At 45.1% G+C, this 18,550-nt stretch overlaps 1 protein-coding gene across 7 annotated transcripts in view; it reads left to right on the top strand.

The window, feature by feature from the left end:
- NTRK3 (neurotrophic receptor tyrosine kinase 3) overlaps positions 1-18,550 on the top strand; it is a 376,727-nt gene that overhangs the window by 118,352 nt on the left and 239,825 nt on the right. For all 7 annotated transcript variants that reach the window (XM_081291778.1, XM_081291779.1, XM_081291777.1 and 4 more), the window contains 7 exons: positions 1,585-1,742; positions 2,501-2,643; positions 3,048-3,189; positions 3,880-4,176; positions 10,241-10,264; positions 11,783-11,847; positions 12,791-12,893. In XM_081291778.1, coding sequence (XP_081147904.1) covers positions 1,585-1,742; positions 2,501-2,643; positions 3,048-3,189; positions 3,880-4,176; positions 10,241-10,264; positions 11,783-11,847; positions 12,791-12,893 — 932 coding nt within the window. The remainder of the gene's footprint in view (positions 1-1,584; positions 1,743-2,500; positions 2,644-3,047; positions 3,190-3,879; positions 4,177-10,240; positions 10,265-11,782; positions 11,848-12,790; positions 12,894-18,550) is intronic.

Genomic DNA, 18,550 nt, shown 5'->3' with positions numbered 1-18,550 from the left:
GGTGATCCTGGCCATCTCCTAGAAGATGTGAGAAGCAGAAGTTCAGTAAAGGCGGCTAATTCCCTTTCCTTTTCTGCCCCCCCACCCCCGAGAGAGTGCCCTGTGCAGAGAGAAGTCATGGACATTTTTAGGTGAAGAGGACACTGTCCTGTAGGGGTATTTGTCTTCTACCTGAAGTGTCCTGGTGCCTTCAAAACACTGATTTCTCTCCGCAGGGGCGTCACTTTCCCCTGAAATCTGATTAATGCTGATGCATGCTTAACTATTTTGGAATTTGCCAGTTGTCAAAAATAACCAGGGTTTTAGTGTAGTGACCCAAGTGCCCTCCCTCTGGGCACCAACAGATTGATCCCCTTCACAGTCCAGAGAATCATGTTCTTCATAATGATCAGATTTGCCGGGTGCTCTTTACTTTAAGAGTTTTGGGATTGATTAATGCCATTCATTTTCCTAATAACCCCGTGGAGGAGGATGTGACTTTCTCCAAGTCACAAGGCAAATCATGGAGAGGAAGGACTTTGAACTTGACCCTTCCCCCATCAGACATTATTCTTCACCTGTCTCATTGGTCTCTGTATTAACAGCACTCAACCCACAGGCAGATCTGGAACAGGTGCTTATTAACGAGTCATTGAATTCATGAAGAAATAAAGCTGGTCCCAAGATGGGCTTTGAGTATGTCTTGGAAATAGCTAACCACCTATTCCCTCAGGGAAAAGTTCTCTTTATCTCTCCTTTTATTCACAAGAATTTATGTGTGAAGCTCCGTTTTAGGTACTCATGCATACAGCAGTGAACAAAACGGACTGCATCTGTGATCTTGATGTCACTTAATTTTTCTTTGGGGAGATAGAAACACACACACACACACATACACACACGCATACACACACAATGAAATAAATATTTAAAGGGATGCTGGGTGATGGTAAATTCTAGAAAGAAGAACACAGCAGGGCCAGGGTCTGGGCATTACCATCACAGGGGTTGGCAGTGGTTTTTGTACAGAGGGTGGTCGTAGAAAGTTCTATGATCCCTCAAAGTGAGGGAGTGAGGTTAGAGCTTGGCAGGCTGAGGTGACAGCAAGGACAAAGGTCCTGAGGTGGGGACCTAGCGTCATGCTAGGTTCATGCTAGTGAACTTGGCAACGGCAAGTTCGGGGTGAATAGAGAGGAGAGGGAAAGAGAGGTAGGAGGTAACATGAGAAAGATGATGGAGATGGTGCAGGCTACTCGGGGCCTTGTCTTTGACTTTCACTGAGATGGGAAGCCATGGGAGGGTTTTGAGAATAGGAGCATCCCATCCTGATGCATTTTAAAGGTCCTTTATTTTTTCTTTTAGGTGCATTAAGTGAGATGGGTGTCATTTGTTAGAAAAAATGAGTTTATTGGTTTTAAAACTAAATAAATTCATGGACTTTTAAGTTATATTCTTCTGTCTTTTCTTTCTTCTTTCATGAGCTGGCTTAATTCCTTCTCTCCCTGATCCCCAAAAGAGCTGGTGGGGGCCCTGGGGGCCTCAGTGTGGGAGGGAGCTGGGCCATCTTCGGTTCAGGGGTTCCTTCCCCTCTCTTCTTGCCCACAGGAGACTGGAGCAGAACTTCTTCAACTGCAGCTGCGACATCCGCTGGATGCAGCTGTGGCAGGAGCAGGGGGAGGCCAGGCTCAACAGCCAGAATCTCTACTGCATCAACGCCGACGGCTCCCAGCTCCCCCTCTTCCGCATGAACATCAGTCAGTGTGGTGAGTGAGAGCCTGGCCCCAGCCCCGCTCCTGGAGGCGCTCCTGGGTCCCCGGGAAGGGGCTGGACCTTGGCCTGGCACGCCAGGGCCTTCTTCCAGCCTTGACCTCTGCAGTCAGGTGCAGATCCGACTCGCCTTCTCCCTCCTGGGTCATTCCCATCCCTGAGCCCCCAGGGAAGGTTGGTTACGGGAATGCAGACAGGAGTTCTGTGCCCTGCTTTTCTCATCAGATCAGAATGCCCTTTCTTGTCAACCAAATCTGAAGGTGCATGTCTCAAAGTGTGGTGTCCAGACTGCCTCTAGAGGAAGTTTCTAAGGTGCTTTGAGAAAAAGCCAATTTCTGGGCCCAACCACAGACCTTTGAGTTCACAATGTGTAGGGATAGGTCCCAGAAATCTGAATTTCTAGATGGTTCCCTGTGGTGACCAAGCACACCGATTTTGTGAGTCGCAGTTCCCTAAGTAGAACGGAGCCATTGGGTTTAGTTGTTAAAATGCGTTCCTTGGGCAGCTGCCCCATCCGTGCCCTGATGCGGGGAGCAAACAACTGTATGGGTTTCAACTCTGAGCTCTGATGTCTACTGGGAAGGGGGTGTAAAGCATCTGGAGTTTGGGGAAGGTCTTCCAAGAACTCAAACAAATGGTGTTGGCGTTGTTGTTGGTCAAGGCAATAAGTGCCACCATCAGCCCCACGGAGAGAGCTTCTTTTGGGGGTGTTCACCTGTCTTGTCACTCCATCTGTTATCTGCTTTGCTCCTAGACCTTCCTGAGATCAGCGTGAGCCATGTCAACCTTACTGTCCGAGAGGGTGACAATGCTGTCATCACTTGCAACGGCTCTGGATCGCCCTTGCCTGATGTGGACTGGATAGTCACAGGGCTGCAGTCCATCAACACCCACCAGGTAGGCATCCTGGCATCAGCACCCATTGGGGTGCTAAGGAACGGTCACCTGTTAGTCATAAAGAGGGAAAGCTTGTGGTTCTGTCATTATAGGAAGAAATGTGGACTTGGATTCCATCTAGCTGAAATATTTTCTAGCCATTTTGACCTTATGCATACTATCAACCTCTTGGTACCTTAGTTTCTTCATCTGTGAAATGGGTATAATGCTAATATTCAAAACATAACGTTAATGGGAGGACAGTTATTGACCATGAAGAGCTTGGCATTTGGTCAGTGTTCTTTCACTAGGATACCTTCTTCCCTACCTGTTGTGCCTTCCTCTCGAATCCAGAAGGTGTCCAGGGTTAGGGAGGAGAATGCCCTTGTAGAAACTGATTTTTGTCTTTTTATTTGGGTTTTCAGACGAATCTGAATTGGACCAATGTACATGCCATCAACTTGACACTGGTGAATGTGACGAGCGAGGACAATGGCTTCACCCTGACATGCATTGCAGAGAATGTGGTGGGCATGAGCAATGCCAGTGTTGCCCTCACCGTCTACTGTAAGTGCAGGCAGGGTGGCTGGGTACTAAGAGGGTGCTGGTGCAGAGTCTGGGGAGGGGCAGAGACATTGCTAGAACTGAGGGAGAGCAGTGACCCTGGGCTACCATCACAGGTAGAAAAGCTTTCATAGGGCAGGACTGAGAAGTAATTGCTTGAATGCAGGCTGCAATGGCACACACCGGTCATTCCAGAAATGTGCGAGGCTGAGGTAGGAGGATCACAAGTTTGAGGCCAGCCTCAACAACTTAGTGAGGCTCTAAGCAACTTAGTGAGACTCTGTCTCAAAATAAAAAATAAAAAGGGCTGGGGATGTAGCTCAATGATAGAGTCCCTGGGTTCAATCCCCAACACCAAAAATAAATAAAATGAAAGAAGTTCTTATATAGTAAACTCAAGAAAGGGTATCCTTGCCCTCAGAAGATGCTGTTCTTCCAGTTCAACTACATCTTCAGGACACTCCTGAGCTGGCCTTTTCTATCTTTGGTTGAACCCCTAAAATGCCCTGAGAGGGAATCGTGCAGTTCAGATAGATCCAGGAAGCCTGGATGGGGGGCGGTGGGATTCTGCTTCTCTCTGTCTTTTCAGAGCTGGGTGGGGGAGAATGGGGATCCCATCTCAGCTGCTGGAAGGCTGCTCTGGGACCCAGGAGTCCTGGTGTCCAGGATTTCAGCTGGCCTCTTCCCCCACAGACCCCCCACGCGTGGTGAGCCTGGAGGAGCCCGAGCTGCGCCTGGAGCATTGCATCGAGTTCGTGGTGCGCGGGAACCCGCCACCAACGCTGCACTGGCTGCACAACGGGCAGCCGCTTCGGGAGTCCAAGATCATCCACGTGGAGTACTACCAGGAGGGTGAGGTCTCCGAGGGCTGCCTGCTCTTCAACAAGCCCACCCACTACAACAACGGCAACTACACCCTTATTGCTAAAAACCCCCTGGGCACGGCCAACCAGACCATCAATGGACACTTCCTCAAGGAGCCCTTTCCAGGTGAGGGCAGCCCAGCTGGCCCTAGGGGTGCACAGGTTCCCTCTGGGAGTTGGGGGTGGGGGTGGTAGTTTGAGAGGAGAAGAGTCACTCATCTTCGTATAGTTATCGCAGGTAACCAAACACACTGGGGCACGGGTAGCCACCCTCTGCGTTTTGTATAAGCTAGGATGAAGTCCCTATTTTCCAAAACCTCTCCGAGTAAAATCTAAGACATCTCAGAAATACATGGTCGTCCATCTAAGAGCATACTGTGTTACAGCAGAGAGAGCAGGACTTCAGAGATGGCCAATAATGGTGGAGAATTTCCCCCCAGCCCTTTATTTGTTGGGAGAGCCTGGACCTGGTAGTTTTCTAATCCTTGATTTTCTCAACTATGAAATGGGCATGATGATACTGCTCCTGTAAGGGTCTTGTGGCTTTTATTGTTGTATTATTTATTTAATTAATTACTTTCTTTGTGGTATTGAGGATTGAACCCAGGGGTGCTCTACTACTGAGCTACATCCTCGGCCCTTTTTATTTTTATTTTTTTTGAGGCAGGGTCTTCCTACGTTGTCCAGGTTTGCTTCAAACTTATAGTCCTTCTACCTCAGCCTCCTGAGTTGCTGGGATTACAGGGATGTGCCACCACATCTGGCATTTTGTGGCTTTTAAATGAGTTCAGTTATACAGAGCACATGTCACAGAATTTGGCTTCTCTTTCTGTTTGCTGGTCAGCAGCGCATCTGCTTTCATGAAGGTAACTTCTTGGTCTGTAGATAGCTACAGGGCCGTGGCTCTGGGAGGCTTATTTATCTCAGGACCAGGGAATTGGGATTAGAGTGAAGCTGGGCAGCTGAGGGCCACAAGCAAAGCTAAATTTTTGCCACTGGGGTCCAGGGTTTGAGGGAGCCATCTTTGCAGAGAAGATTGAGAGCATGCTGATGTTTTAGGCTCTGCAAATCTCACGTGGTCTGACATTTCCTGCATCATCTCCAGCAGGCCCTGTAAGAAACCCCAAGACAATTCCTATTTAGGACCATGCTTGGCTCCTTCAGGGAGAAGGATCCTAGCCTGTATTGTAGAAGTAGAGGCTTTCATATGTGCTCTCAAAGTCATAAAATCAGGCTAGACCCAGTCCTTTGCTCCCCCTGTACCCACCTGATTAGAGATTGAATTCTGATATTTGAAAGCAGCATTTACACTCCCTGATGCCTCACAAGCTGAAGCAGCCCATCTCCTAGTCCCTGGATGCCCTCATCACCACAGCCAGCTACAAAGACTTCTTAGGCCAGTGGTTCTCAAAGTGTGGTCCCCAGACCAGCAGCCCCAGCATCACCTGGGAATGGATTAAAGTTGAAATTGTCAAACCCCCTCAGTTCCTCTAAATCAGAAACTCTGGGTCAGAGTCCCACAGCTGTACTTCATCAAGCCCCCAGGTGACTGGGATATCCCTCCTTTGCAATCTGCTGCTGTGGCATTTAGTGAGAATCTGGCTCCAAGAGGGAGGCGGAGGATGGAGCCACACAGAAACTCAGAGAGAAGGCAGCTCACCTGAGGTGTGTTTCTCAGCCCCATCCACACTCTGCCAGGACCACGCTGTGTGGAGGTTGCTTGTGTTATGAGACTTTATGTTAAAGGAATCAATGGATGGTGAAAAGGTAATGACAGGGAAGAGATGGGCCAGTCATGTCAAGTGACAAGATGTCTAAATGTTCAGAAGAGTAAATTATCTGGGGGAACGAGCAAGGATACCATATAACCCTCTCAAATAAACCTTACGCTGGCTGAGCACTAGATACAAAGCCAGTCTGCAGATCCCTGCTCTTCCCTCCTGACAGGAGGGTGTGGAGAAGATCTTATTTACCATAAGTACCTCTCCCTTGCTTCTGGGCATCGAAGCGGCAAGGTTAAGAGTAAGGGCTCTAAAATCAGCCTGATTTAGTTGCACATCCCATCTGTGGTCCTCCCAGACAGGTGGCCTGGGATCTTAGAATGGGGCTTAGTCCATGGTTGGTACTTTATGCTTCTGTTTCTTCATCTGTGAAATGGGAATGATCACAATACCCCCCCACCCCCACCTAAGTTGTCATGAGGATTAAATGAAGTCATAGATGCAAGGGCTCAGCAGTATGTCTGCACAGAGAAAAGACTTAGTTGCTGTTGGCCATTGCTAGATTTATAAGGTGAATTCAGACATTTAGAACCAATTGTCAATCTCTGGTGGATCCAATAAGTCCTGGCTGGGCATGGTGGTGAATGGCTGTAATCCCATATACTTCGGGAGGCTGAGGCAGGAGGATCACAAGTTCCAGGCCAGCCTGAGCAACTTAGTGAGACTGTCTTGGAAAAAAAAAATAATAAAGGGTTGGACATTAGCTCTGTGGTAGAGCACCTCTAGGTTCAGTGTCCAGTACTGTAAAAACAAAACCAACAAAAACAAAAATAAAACAATAAAACATATACATAAAATCAAAACCAAAAAAACTAGCAGATTCTAATAGACTTCAGGCAGTCTAGGGTGATGGTTATGCAGCCACCTGCTAGGGTTCAAACTCACTCCATCACTCCTTAGCTGTGTGACTTCAGGCAAATTACTTGTCTCTGCGCTTCTCCCTCTAAGGTTGTGGTGCAGATGAATCCTTGACTTCTCGGGGAGTTAATGTCTGGGCTGTAGGAGGCACATGCATTCCATTCATTGTGCAGCCCAGTTGGCATTCCTGTGGTGCTAGGCATGCTGGTCCAGTCCTCCTCCTGGCCTATTGGTGGGGGTCAGAGTGCAGGAGCCTTCATGGGACCATCCTCTGCTATGTACTTCTGAGTCCCTCCCACAGGTTAGAGAGCAGCCCAAGTCTCCCTCTTCCAGAGGTTCCTGAATGTATAAACACTTCCAGGCTCCAGCAGAGGACTTTAATGTTCGTAAGCTGATTTGGAGATTATAGGGTTAAGAGATTCAGCCAAAACATTTGGCTGACATGAGAATGTTCTCTAATAAATGGGAGCCTTATGAGAAATTTGCAAATTAATAGCTTCTGCAAATGGATCTGGCCCCTCTCTCAGCTCAGGCTCTGAAGCCGGGGCCCATCTGAACCATCCTCCCCTCAAGTCAGGCCATCTGCAGTTGAGGAGGGAGTGGTGACGTGAAGGGGTATGTTCAGGGATTTGGAGAAAGCTCTGTTGCTGTCCCCTGTGACAACACAGCGGACAACAAACAAGCCATCAAATGACAGTGTTAATAGTAGGACCTTCTCTGAAGGACTCCATCACACAAAGCATCCCATCCCCACAGGTAGTTAGATACGTAATAGATATCTATGGTTACATGGCCGTTCTGGCTTAGCCAAAGGTCTGGTGAGTAGAAGACCCACAGTGAATGAATAAATGAGTGAATGAATGAATTGCTCTTGTTTTTCAGGGTGTGGCAGGCAGAGGTGTAGTATAATGTAGCATCAGCATCTCTGAGAACTGGTTAGAAATGCAAATTCTTTTTTTTAAATTTTTATTTATTTATTTTTTAGTCACACAGGACAGTAGAATGCATTTTGACATATAATACGTACATGGAATGTACATACATCAATCATATTGTCTAATTAAAAAAAAAGAAATGCAAATTCTTGAGACCCACCCAGACCTACGTATCAGAAATTCTGGGGGTGTTTCTATTTTTATTTTTTTTGGTATTGGGGATTGAACCCAGGGGTACATATCACTGCTTATCCAGCCCTTTTTAATTTTATATTTCAAGACAGGGTCTTGTGAAGTTGCTGAGGCTGGCCTCCAACATGAAATTCTCCTGCTTCAGCCTCCCAAGTTGCTTGTATCACAAACATGCCCTACCACACCCAGTCCAGCTTGACTTAAATCTTATTACTTGTACCACTGACATTCTTTTGTCACCTGGGATCCAATTCAGAATCATATCTTGCTTTTATTTCTACTTTACCTTAGTATTTCTAAGCCTAAGACAGTTCCCCAGTCTTTATCGTACACTGTCTTCACACCATTGTAGAATACTCAATATTTTGTAGACTATATCCCTCAATTTGTATTCATTTCTCATGACTAAATTCAAGTTATGCATTTTTGAAGAACATCACAGAAGTGACGCTCTGCCCTCCTGGTACACTGTATCAGGGAGTGCACTGTGTTTATGTCTTGTCATCAGTGATGTTGACTTTATCATTTGGTCAGGATGGTGTCTACCAGGTTCCTCCATTGCAAAGTTACTCTTTTCTCCTTTGTAAGGATAATGATTTGAAACCACATAAATGGCTTGTTTCTCATTATTCTTTTATGCATTAATTTTAGCATTCATTGATGGTTCTTGCCTGAAACAATCATTACTGTAGTACTTGCCAAATGGTGATTTTTCTATTTCTATCATTCCTTCTCTGTCTACTAGCTGGAATTTTACCATAAGGAAGAGCTTTCCCTTCTTCTCTCATTTATTTATTCAACTACTTGTTGTATCTGTATGGATTTGTAGATATTTTTATAATTTATGTATTCATTTTCTAGGTTTGTCATAGTAACGTACTGTAGACAGAATGGCTTAAACAACAGAAATGCATTTTCTCACAATTCTGGAGGCTAGAAATCTGGATTTAGTATTGGTAGGGTTGGTTTCTTTTGAGGCCTCTGATCTTTGCTTGTGGGTGCCGTGTTCTCCCTGTCCTCACCTGGCCTCCCTCTGTGCATGTCTGGGTCCTAATCTCCTTTCATCAGGACACCAGTCATGATGAATTAGAGGCCACACTGATGACCTCATTTTATCTCCAGTACCTTCTTAAAATTCAGTCAAATTCTCAAGTATTGGATGTTACAACATATATATATATATATATATATATATATATATATATATATATATATATATATATATATATATATATATATATATATTGATGGACCTTTATTTTATTCATTTATTTATATGCAGTGCTGAGAATTGAACCCAGAGCCTCACACATGTGAAGCAAGCGTTCTACCACTGAGCCACACCCCAGTCCTGTTACAACTTTAATACATGGATTTTGGTGGGAGTGACACAATTCAGTCCACGATAATCCATGGCTTTTACTATTTTTCTACATTTGGCTATTAGAAGCCCCCTTCTCAGCTCTCTCTCTAGGTCCCCATTAATCTTCAAGCACTTTTTCACTCTCTAGTACTATGAACTATTCTAGCCCCATCTTGCGTTTTCTCTGTATTGGCCCTGAATCATTCATTTCTTCAAGGAATACTCATTCCTTTCTGTGAAGAAAGGTAGCAGTAGCCCTTCAGATGATTCCATGGCACATTAAAGTTTAAATGTCTCTGGTAGAGTAGTTATAAATCCAGCTCTAATCCCTTCTTAGATGAATGACATTAATTTATTACTTAATCCCTATAACCCGTTCCCTGATTGTTTAAGTGGAGATGTTGCCTCCTACCTCCAAGGATGTAAGGACTGAGTGATATGTTACCTGGAATGCTTAGCACAGCCTCTGGCTCATAATCAATGCCTAGTTTAGGATTAGCTTTCATTATTTGGTAAGCCACTTCTAGAGGCCAATGCTCAAATAAATAACTCTCTCCATCTGAAGGATGGGCAGATTCTAGAGAATGGAATCTAGATGGGAATCTCGAGGGACTCCCAACTTCTCAGTGACCTACTAGAATCAACTGCACTTATCAATTTAAGGAATTTCAATTTGAGATCACAGTTGGCCCCACCCTGCCACACCATGGCCACACACTCTGGATCCTGAAGGAGGAAGGGTCATAGGTGAGATAGTGGATCAGGGTTAAATCCCCATCTCATAATGAAACCAGTTTGGTTTCTGGTTCCCATGTGGGTCTCCGCCTTTGGAACCAGGAGCTTTACCTCTCATTCCTTCTCCCAATTGGAGGACCACTCCGTAAAGAGTTGGTGCCATGCTTAGGGCACATATGGTGTGTCAGGAATTTTAGCATGTGTCACTTGTTATGGGAATAGGAGATCATGGGGAGTGGGAGAGGTCACAGCTATCAGTATGATGTGGTGTGCCTATTCTATTTTGTCTTACGTTTGCTAATGACCTGTTTTGTCCTTTTTTTACAGAGAGCACAGATATCTTTGACTTTGGTAAGTCCGCTTTACCTTTTGCTTTGAAAATGATTTATTCTGATAGTTTTGGTAGCTATGGAATCCAAACAGTCCTCTGTCCTATTTCACATTATTTCCTGCCCCATAGTAGCACTGGGCATCTGAGTGAATTTTGAAAAGGGACTAGAGAGTAGAAGTGCAGTTTTACTTGGACAGTTCCAAGCCCATTTTTCTTGGGTCATTGCCTCAGTTTTCCCCAGGGAGTTTTCTAAGGTATGGTCATGTTGTGGGTCTCCCTACCTAGATGAAAAGGGGATGACCGTATGGTTTTATGTGCCCTGGTATACCCCTCCTCAAAATTTCCATTCTTCTGGCAGAAACCATATGGAACTTATAAACCTACTAATGGTTCTCACTTGCTTCAAGCGCCCAAGAATTTGACCAGAACCCACCCCCAAGTAGAGTTGTGATTTACAAGGCCTCTTAATGGATACATGTGGTCCCCAAATGGAATAATTGAGGCTCAGTTTATAAGTGATTTGGTACTAAGGCTAGATAATCCCAAAAGGATTTGAGGTTTTGCCTGAGGGAATAATAGTAGTCATTTCCACTTCTGCCCAGTGTCTGTTCTGTTTAGTGATACTTTTGGCCATTTGGCACTGATGTAAATATCATCTATGATTCTCTTAGTTGTCCTCAGTCTTTTCTTTATTTGTTTTCATTTTTATTTGTTCTTGTTAGTTATACTTGATAGAAAAGTCTCTTTTGATATATTTATACAAACATGGAATCCTGTCTTATTCTAACTAGGATCCCAGTCCTGTGGATGAACATGATGTTGAGGACTTGTAATCCCACAGATGTCCCCTTAGAGAATTCTGAGTTGGGGCCATTTCTTTCCGGGGGCGGGGCGGGGGCGTGTTCTGGCTGGAGGACAAGCCAATATGTGGCTTCCTATCCAGGTTTCCTGGATAAAGGCGGTATTTCCTGATCAGGTGGTTATGTTGTTCAAGTTGAGCTGCCATTGTGTTCTGAAATCAGTGTAAGGGAGATGGATACTGGGTTGTTTCTGAGACCACAGGCCTGATCACACTGAGGAATAATGAGGGAGAGAGGATGGGTGCAGGAGAAGCAGGGATGGGGTACGAGATGCCCTCGGCGAGGAGTTAAAGAATATTAGGAACAGCTGCCATCATCGATGAAATCTGCCTAGTTCCTAACCTGGCCTGGATCCCAAGTCATTTCCTCTTTTCTATCCCATAGTTCATGCACAGGTGACAGTATTTTCTCTGGGGTGGAAGTAGAAGATGGGAATGAAGGCCCTTTTACCCCTATGGAGCCTGTCCTGCAGCTGGAGCACCAGCCAGGTGGCCAGACAGGGCCTGCCCTTAGGGGGTCTCTTGCAAACCTGGGAGGGAGGCCTGGAGGATCATGGCCTCCAGAGGGCCTTCTCCAACAGGAAGTATCAAGAGGGACCGAGAGGTGGGCAGGGACTATGTCTGGGCCTCCCAGGGCCAGGAAGCTAACTGTCCTTCTCCTTTCGTATTTGATTTTCAGAGTCTGAAGTAAGCCCTACACCTCCTATCACTGTGACCCACAAACCAGAGGAAGACACCTTTGGGGTGAGTGGCTTGTCGGTTAAGGGGAACGTGTTTATTGGTGTAGTCATGTTCAGACTTAATTTGACTTGCTTTTCCAAATATTAACTTACTTGGAACCTTAGTATTTAGGGCAGAAAAAAAGCAATGACAAATGATCTCCTTTTAGGTGGTTTAAGACCTTCTTTGTTTGATGGGAATAGTTCGTTGTTTGAGGATCTTTGGATCTGCTCCAAGCCCTGGGGGTCAGAAGAGAACGGTTTGAAAATGCGCAGTCAGTCAGATCCTGGCTGGGCTTCTTTCCTTCGCAGGGCCTGATCACTGTACAAGTCAAAGTCTGAGTTGCTTGGGCCTCTCCTTGGGTGGATTTTTCAAGTCCTACTCTCTCAGAGTCTGAGATTTCCCTGGGGAAGGGTCTAATGGAGTCTTAAGGGTCCAGATCTCTTAGGCCTTCTTGGATTGGAATATTATGTTAAAAATGTCAAAAATGTAAATATGAAGATATAGAATTGGTTTGCTAATTAAAACAAGAGACAGAGGTTTCTACAGGTTTCTTTTGCATCTCTAGAACGGAACTCCAGGCGAGGGGCTTCAGAATATTGACTCATATTGTTTTAATCAAAATGGATGATTTTTATTTTTATTTACTTATTTACTTATTTTGGTACTGGAGATGGAACTCAGGGCTGCTCTATCACGGAGCTGCATCTCCACCTGCATTTACTTTCCGTTTTGAGACAGAGTCTCACCAAGTTGCCCAGGTGGCCTTGAATTTGTGATCCTCCTGCTGAGTGGCTGGAACGGCAGCCACGTGCTACCACAGGGTGTTATAAAATACTTCTTCTAAGGGCCTTACTCGGTAGCTAAGTTCGGAGTGGGCTGTGGTTGCTCTGCAGTAGGACTGTTCTCATGTGGGCTCTCTGGTGTTCCATGGCTGCCCTGACCTGCTGTGCTTGGCTCTTCATAGGTGTCCATCGCGGTTGGACTAGCTGCGTTTGCCTGCGTCCTTTTGGTGGTTCTCTTCATCATGATCAACAAGTATGGTCGACGGTCCAAATTTGGAATGAAGGGTAAGATGGATTTTTATTGGGGGAAAAGATGTCTCTTTTGATCTAAAGATGCTGTTCTCATCTTTTTTGGTCTCTTGAACGAGCTTCTGGTCGTGGGGTCCAAGTGATCTTGGAGGAGACTCCTGTCTGAATCCTTGTTCTCAGTATGGACTAAAGGCTGTGTCGAGATCTGTGGGAACAAAACTGTGGAGCCCGTGGTTTTATGTGGCTGCTGATTCCCATTGGTCAGATGGTCTTTTGTGATGAGGATAATTTGGAAGGCAGTTGAATTTGAGGGCAACTGAAGTAGATGTTTTAAATTATTATTTTTTCATTATTGGTGGGTAAAGGGACTCTTGGTTTGAGTGAACTTGTTTTTCTCTCATCTGCATCCATCCTTGGATGTCCCCATCTTTGGCAGTACCCAGGGCTGTGCCTCCCCTCAGCTGTCCTCGGAGCCCCTCTCAGTGAGGAGTTAGTACAGCTATGCAGGGTGGTAGACTCTGGTATTGAAAAGCTGCCCGTGCCATGGTATTTCAGCACATAGCTCTACACAGAGTCCTGGAACAGATGCCAAGAGCAACACGACTTCTAATCTGCTGGCTAGCTTCCATGGCACAGAGTACTGCACCCCTTTATGGCAGGGGTGGGGTGGTAGGATGTGGCACTCTGCCAAGGCTCCGTTAAGGGGCACTGGCATGAAAGGGGTTAACATGGTGAATTAGCATCCACCTGCCTGGCCCCAGAGATGGATGTGACCAAATGGCTCAAGGGAGCCTGGGTGGCAGTTCCAAAACAGAAACTTGAACTTCAGCTAGGGTTTCCATGTGAGGGGTTGGGGGAGGATAGGAAGGGGTGGTAAAAGCTTGCTTAGATGAGATTCAGGTTGGTGTCTGCTGGTGAGACTAGGTGACCAAGAAGGATGAACTTCTGTGTCTTCTTTGTCTGTGGTTGGGGTTCTGACCTTGGGGCTCAGGGACTGAAGGAGAGTGCACTAGTGACGTTGGAACAGTATCCCCTGAACTTACGTGCAAACGTTTGAGTGTTTATACATAGAATGGAACTTGTACGTAGCTTTTGTGATATTCTCCAAAGATTCCGTGTGGCCCTTAAATGTTGAGAACAATGATAGGTCAGAAGTTACCCAGAAAGGAACAGGAAGGCAGAAAACCTGGGGCCAGACTGCTTGGTCTTCCAGGAGTCTTTGGTCTCTCTGCAGTCTGCATCTGATGAACCTGAATAAGTCATAGCACAGTCAGCCAGGGTTTCTTGAATCATCTGAAACATTTGAACTGAGAAAAATATATGTGCAGGCAAATGATAAAGAGCAGAGAGAGGTTTGGTGACTTAAAAAAAGTCAGATTACTCTTAGGCACCTTGGCTAGAGATGTTGTGTCTGCCAACACTTGACATATGTCAAAAGGGCTTTGTGGGTTTAGATGGGCTGAACGCTGAGTGAGCTCCAAGCCCTCTATCTTATTGTAATTCTTGGGCTTTTGGCTTTGAGGACTGGCACTATTGTTTGGGCAACGTTTTCTTACCATGAGAGGAAACTTCCTACTTCCACCTCCTTCCACCTGAGAAAACATCAGGACAGGGGCCAAAAGGAAGAATTGGGCATTGTTGCTCTTCCCCTGAGGAGGCGTGCCACCAGCTGAGATCCTGCAACAAGCTTGGCAATGCTGTGAGAACAGATTTTTTCTATTAATTGTCATTCTGTTTCTGGTACAGTGTGTCCCCATGTCGGATGGATTAGGCAGCACCCAGGGCGGTGCCTCCCCTCAGCTGTCCTCAGAACCTCTCCCAGCCCCTGATGCCTTCTCCAATGCCAAGCTGCCTTCTGTGGCTCTAGTTGGGCCAGAAGAACGTGCCCACACAGGTGGAAGTGAAATATCCTCTAAAGTCAGGCAACTTAGTGAAGTTAGGCAAGAGTTTGATGCAAGATGACTATTTAGAATGAAGCCTGCATCTCACTGATCTTCATTAAGCCAGATTGTGTTCAGGTCTTATTTTAGGATAAGTAAGAAGATGCCTCAGGCTGCATGTGACCTTGATCTTTTATTACCAGTGAGTATCCCAAGGAAAAAGAGTGATGGCATGGGTACCAGAAGTCTCCCAATTCTTCCTTAGGAGAAGATAGAATCTAGCTCTTCAAGTCTACCTCCTTCTCAGCCTTGAATTTTCAAGTCTGGGCTAGAAACACAATTGTTCTTGGTTTCACAGGGTTATCTGCCTCCTCAGTGCTTCTGTTTCCTCAACTTCAAAGTAGAGGAACAGTGTTACCTACCCCATGGGGTTGCGGTGAGTTTTGAGATCTGTGGGTAACTGGCTCTATCCCTCAGCTTCCTGTTGCGGTGATAAAATATCTAAGGAAATTAACTTATAAGGAAGCAAATGTATTTTGGCTCATGGTTGCGGAGGTTTCTGGCTCTATTGCTTTTGGGCCTGGAGGAGGGCTGTTTACCTCCTGGTGGCCAGGAAGAAAAGAGAAACAGAAAGGGGCTGGGGTCCCAATAGCCCCTTCAAGGGCACGATCCACCAGTGACTTAAAGTTCTCCCATTAGGTCCCACTTAAAAGTTCTACCACCTTCCAGTGGAACCACAGGCTGGTGACCAGGCCTTTAGCATGTGGGCCTTTGGGGGACATTTGAGATCTAAACCACAACATTGGAATATAAAAGGGGTTCCATGGGTGTCATTTCCCTCTTCTTTCTTTCATCTATAAACCTCAATAGGCTATATTTGTTGTCCTTCCATGAATTGTGCCTTTAAAACTCCCACACAATATTTTGTAAAGATGCTGTTATTATACATTAATTGCAGTGCACTGTTGTTTTATTGCTCATATACCTGTCTGACCTCCTAGATCAACTATGGATCACTCATCCCAGTATGCCTGATATTGTATTGCATTTGACAAATGTTTGTTGAACTAATGAATGGCCTTTCTTTTTTTTTTTTTAATTGATGGTACTGGGGATTGAACCCAGGGATGTTCTACCACTGAGATACATCCTCAGCCCATTTCTAAATTTTTGTTTTGAGATAGGTTCTTGCTAAGTTGCTCTGGCTGACCTCCAACTTGCAATCCTCCTGCCTCAGCCTCCCATGTCTCTGGGATTACAGGAGTGCACCACTAGGCCCAAAGAATGACTTTAGTTTTAATCATTAAAAAAACACAGATTATAAATTAACAATGGGCTAGGTAGAACTGATTTGGAAATCTGAGATGCCTGGGCAGACTGAAGTTGAGTGAGGACGATGGGGAAAGCTTCTAAATAATTCTTACCATCACGTCTGAGGGCTTGGATACTGCATAGCCATGGAGAATCTGTTAACATGCACTTCAATTCCTTCCTAGAAATTAAAAAAAAAAATAGAAAAATAGAAAAGCCAATAGAACATACACTAGAATTTCTTCTAGAACAAGTGACTATTACTGTTTGTTTTATATTTGCATCTAATATTTTATTCTTAGAAGAGATAAAACAAGACTAATTTCATCTCTAAAAGAGATAAAACTGAAAAAGGTAAAACTGAAACCAATGTAGCATCTCCTCGGTCCTATTTCCATCCCCATCTCTGTAGGCAGCCACTGGCTCCCCTGTTTTAGTCTGTCTCCCTGTGTCTCTTGCACTCTGTGTCTCTATCTGCTCTATCTGCACGACAGCCCTCTCCTCATGGGTCTCTCCTCAACCAAGTCCTACCCTGAAGACAGAAATTAGGACCTTCCTTCACTACATGGTCTTATAGTATTAGTGGCTGGTAACTAGTCCATTATTACACTTTTAACCATTTTAACTTTACAAAATGTATTCCTTTGTATGTTTTGATTTACCCACATTTATACTCTAACTTTTATTTACTTATTGGATATTAGAGATCATTCCATATTGGTATGCATAAGAATTCAGCAAAATACCAATCTTACAGGAGACGAATAGATTAACCAAGTTTTATGGAGATGAACTTAAAGTACATTGGGTAAGATTCCTCTTTACTTTTATCAAATGCCATCTCCTTGATCAAAATTTTGGCTTGGAGAAGAGGTCACTTGGGGATATGAAATCCTCTTCTCTTGGAATCACAAAGGTTTTAAAGTGGCTCTGAGCATGCAGTGAGGGTTTACTGCCAATGAAACCCAGTGCCTGAGCGTGACAGAACTGATCCTTGAAATATCTATTATGGCCTAGGCCAGGACCAATCAGTAGCTCTCCTGCTGGAGCAGGGCCTGGCAGGAGCCCTGATCCCCTCTGTGCCAGGCTTTGCCCCCTTGATTGCCAAATCCTGGTGTGGCCACAGGGGTTGGATTTGGGTCCTAGTGAGGCTCAGGGCAGGGGCTATTTACTGGGATTATATATAAAAATATTTCAGCACTTTAGTAATAATTATATTGTTCTAGTGAATCCAAGGCCTGGAAATGAGATGGTTCAAAATTTATGCTGTTTATCTTCACAAAATATTTTAAAATTAGGCATCAAAAGACCATCACAGTGATGTATCTGGGCTCTCCTGACTCAGAAGGAACTGAGGCTCAGAAAAGGAAGTAACTTACTCCGGTTGTCTGGTTAAAGTCAATTTGGGCATAAACTCCCTACCTTGAAGGTTCACCCACTTTTCATGGCAACACAAATGGCCTACCGCCTCTGTCTCAGCTGCCCCTGTGCACACCTACAGCGCACCTGCCATCTTTATTTCATATGGCTGTTAGAATAATGACCAGGGAAAAGATCCTAGCATGTGGGAACAATAATAAAATATGCTCTATAATTTTCACATAAGGTGAGTACAATTACTAGTTAATAATAAATATGTGTGCAGATCTTTTCTAATCTATAATAAGAGAATACCTTATTTGGCCTCTCTTCCTCATGACCAACTTGTATCTTTAAATATTTCTAGATCAGAGATACTGTGAGAGAGTTAACTTCATACTTTTTGACTTGCTGTTGTTCCCTTAGAGGAAACAGAATAATGGTTTATTAGTGCTGAAACAGACCTTGTGGTTATTAGACTAATGTCTCTATTGTACAGTTAAGGAAACTGAGGCCCAGATCCATGCCGTGACAAGCCAGAACACAGAGCTGGTTAGAGCACCCTGACTGGGCTTCCCCGTCAGCATGGCATGTGCAGAAAGTCTGGGTGGGTCTGGGAAATGAAATGGGATTGAGGAGAAGTTAGCTCTGTTTATCCAAGGGCTTGTCTAATTATTGTGGGATGCTGACATCCTCGAATGGGGCTTTCCAAACTCCCTCTTGTTAATCCACTTTTGTCAACTTGGAGCACACCTGGCTTAAGGGAAAGGTAGGAGCTGTTGGAGGAGTCTCATCTCTGTTTCCCAAGATGAGAGGATTCCTTCATCTCCTTCTGGACATCCTACCTGGCAGGATGGCAGAAGGAACCGGAAGGCAGGGAAGGAGGGGAGTCCAGAAGGGCAGCGTGGGCTTCCGGTTTTCACATAAGTGCTTTTCACCCTAGTGGTGGGCTGCCATGCTGGTGCTGCTGAGGGGCCTGTCGGGGAGCACTTGCGGACTGTTCCATTGTAAATTAGTGTTAGTTAATAGATACTTAAAGTAAAGTGGTTGCCTATTTGATTATGATTGGGGGTTATTAACATTTTTTCCCCATAAACAGATGGTAACTGCCCTCTGAGTGGATTGTAGATTCATGCCAGCGAC

The sequence above is a fragment of the Spermophilus citellus genome, assembly GCF_964194105.1.
Source record: "Spermophilus citellus genome assembly, chromosome: 4".
NCBI classification, from domain to species: Eukaryota; Metazoa; Chordata; class Mammalia; order Rodentia; family Sciuridae; genus Spermophilus; species Spermophilus citellus.
This window is presented reverse-complemented; position numbering and strand designations above follow the sequence as displayed.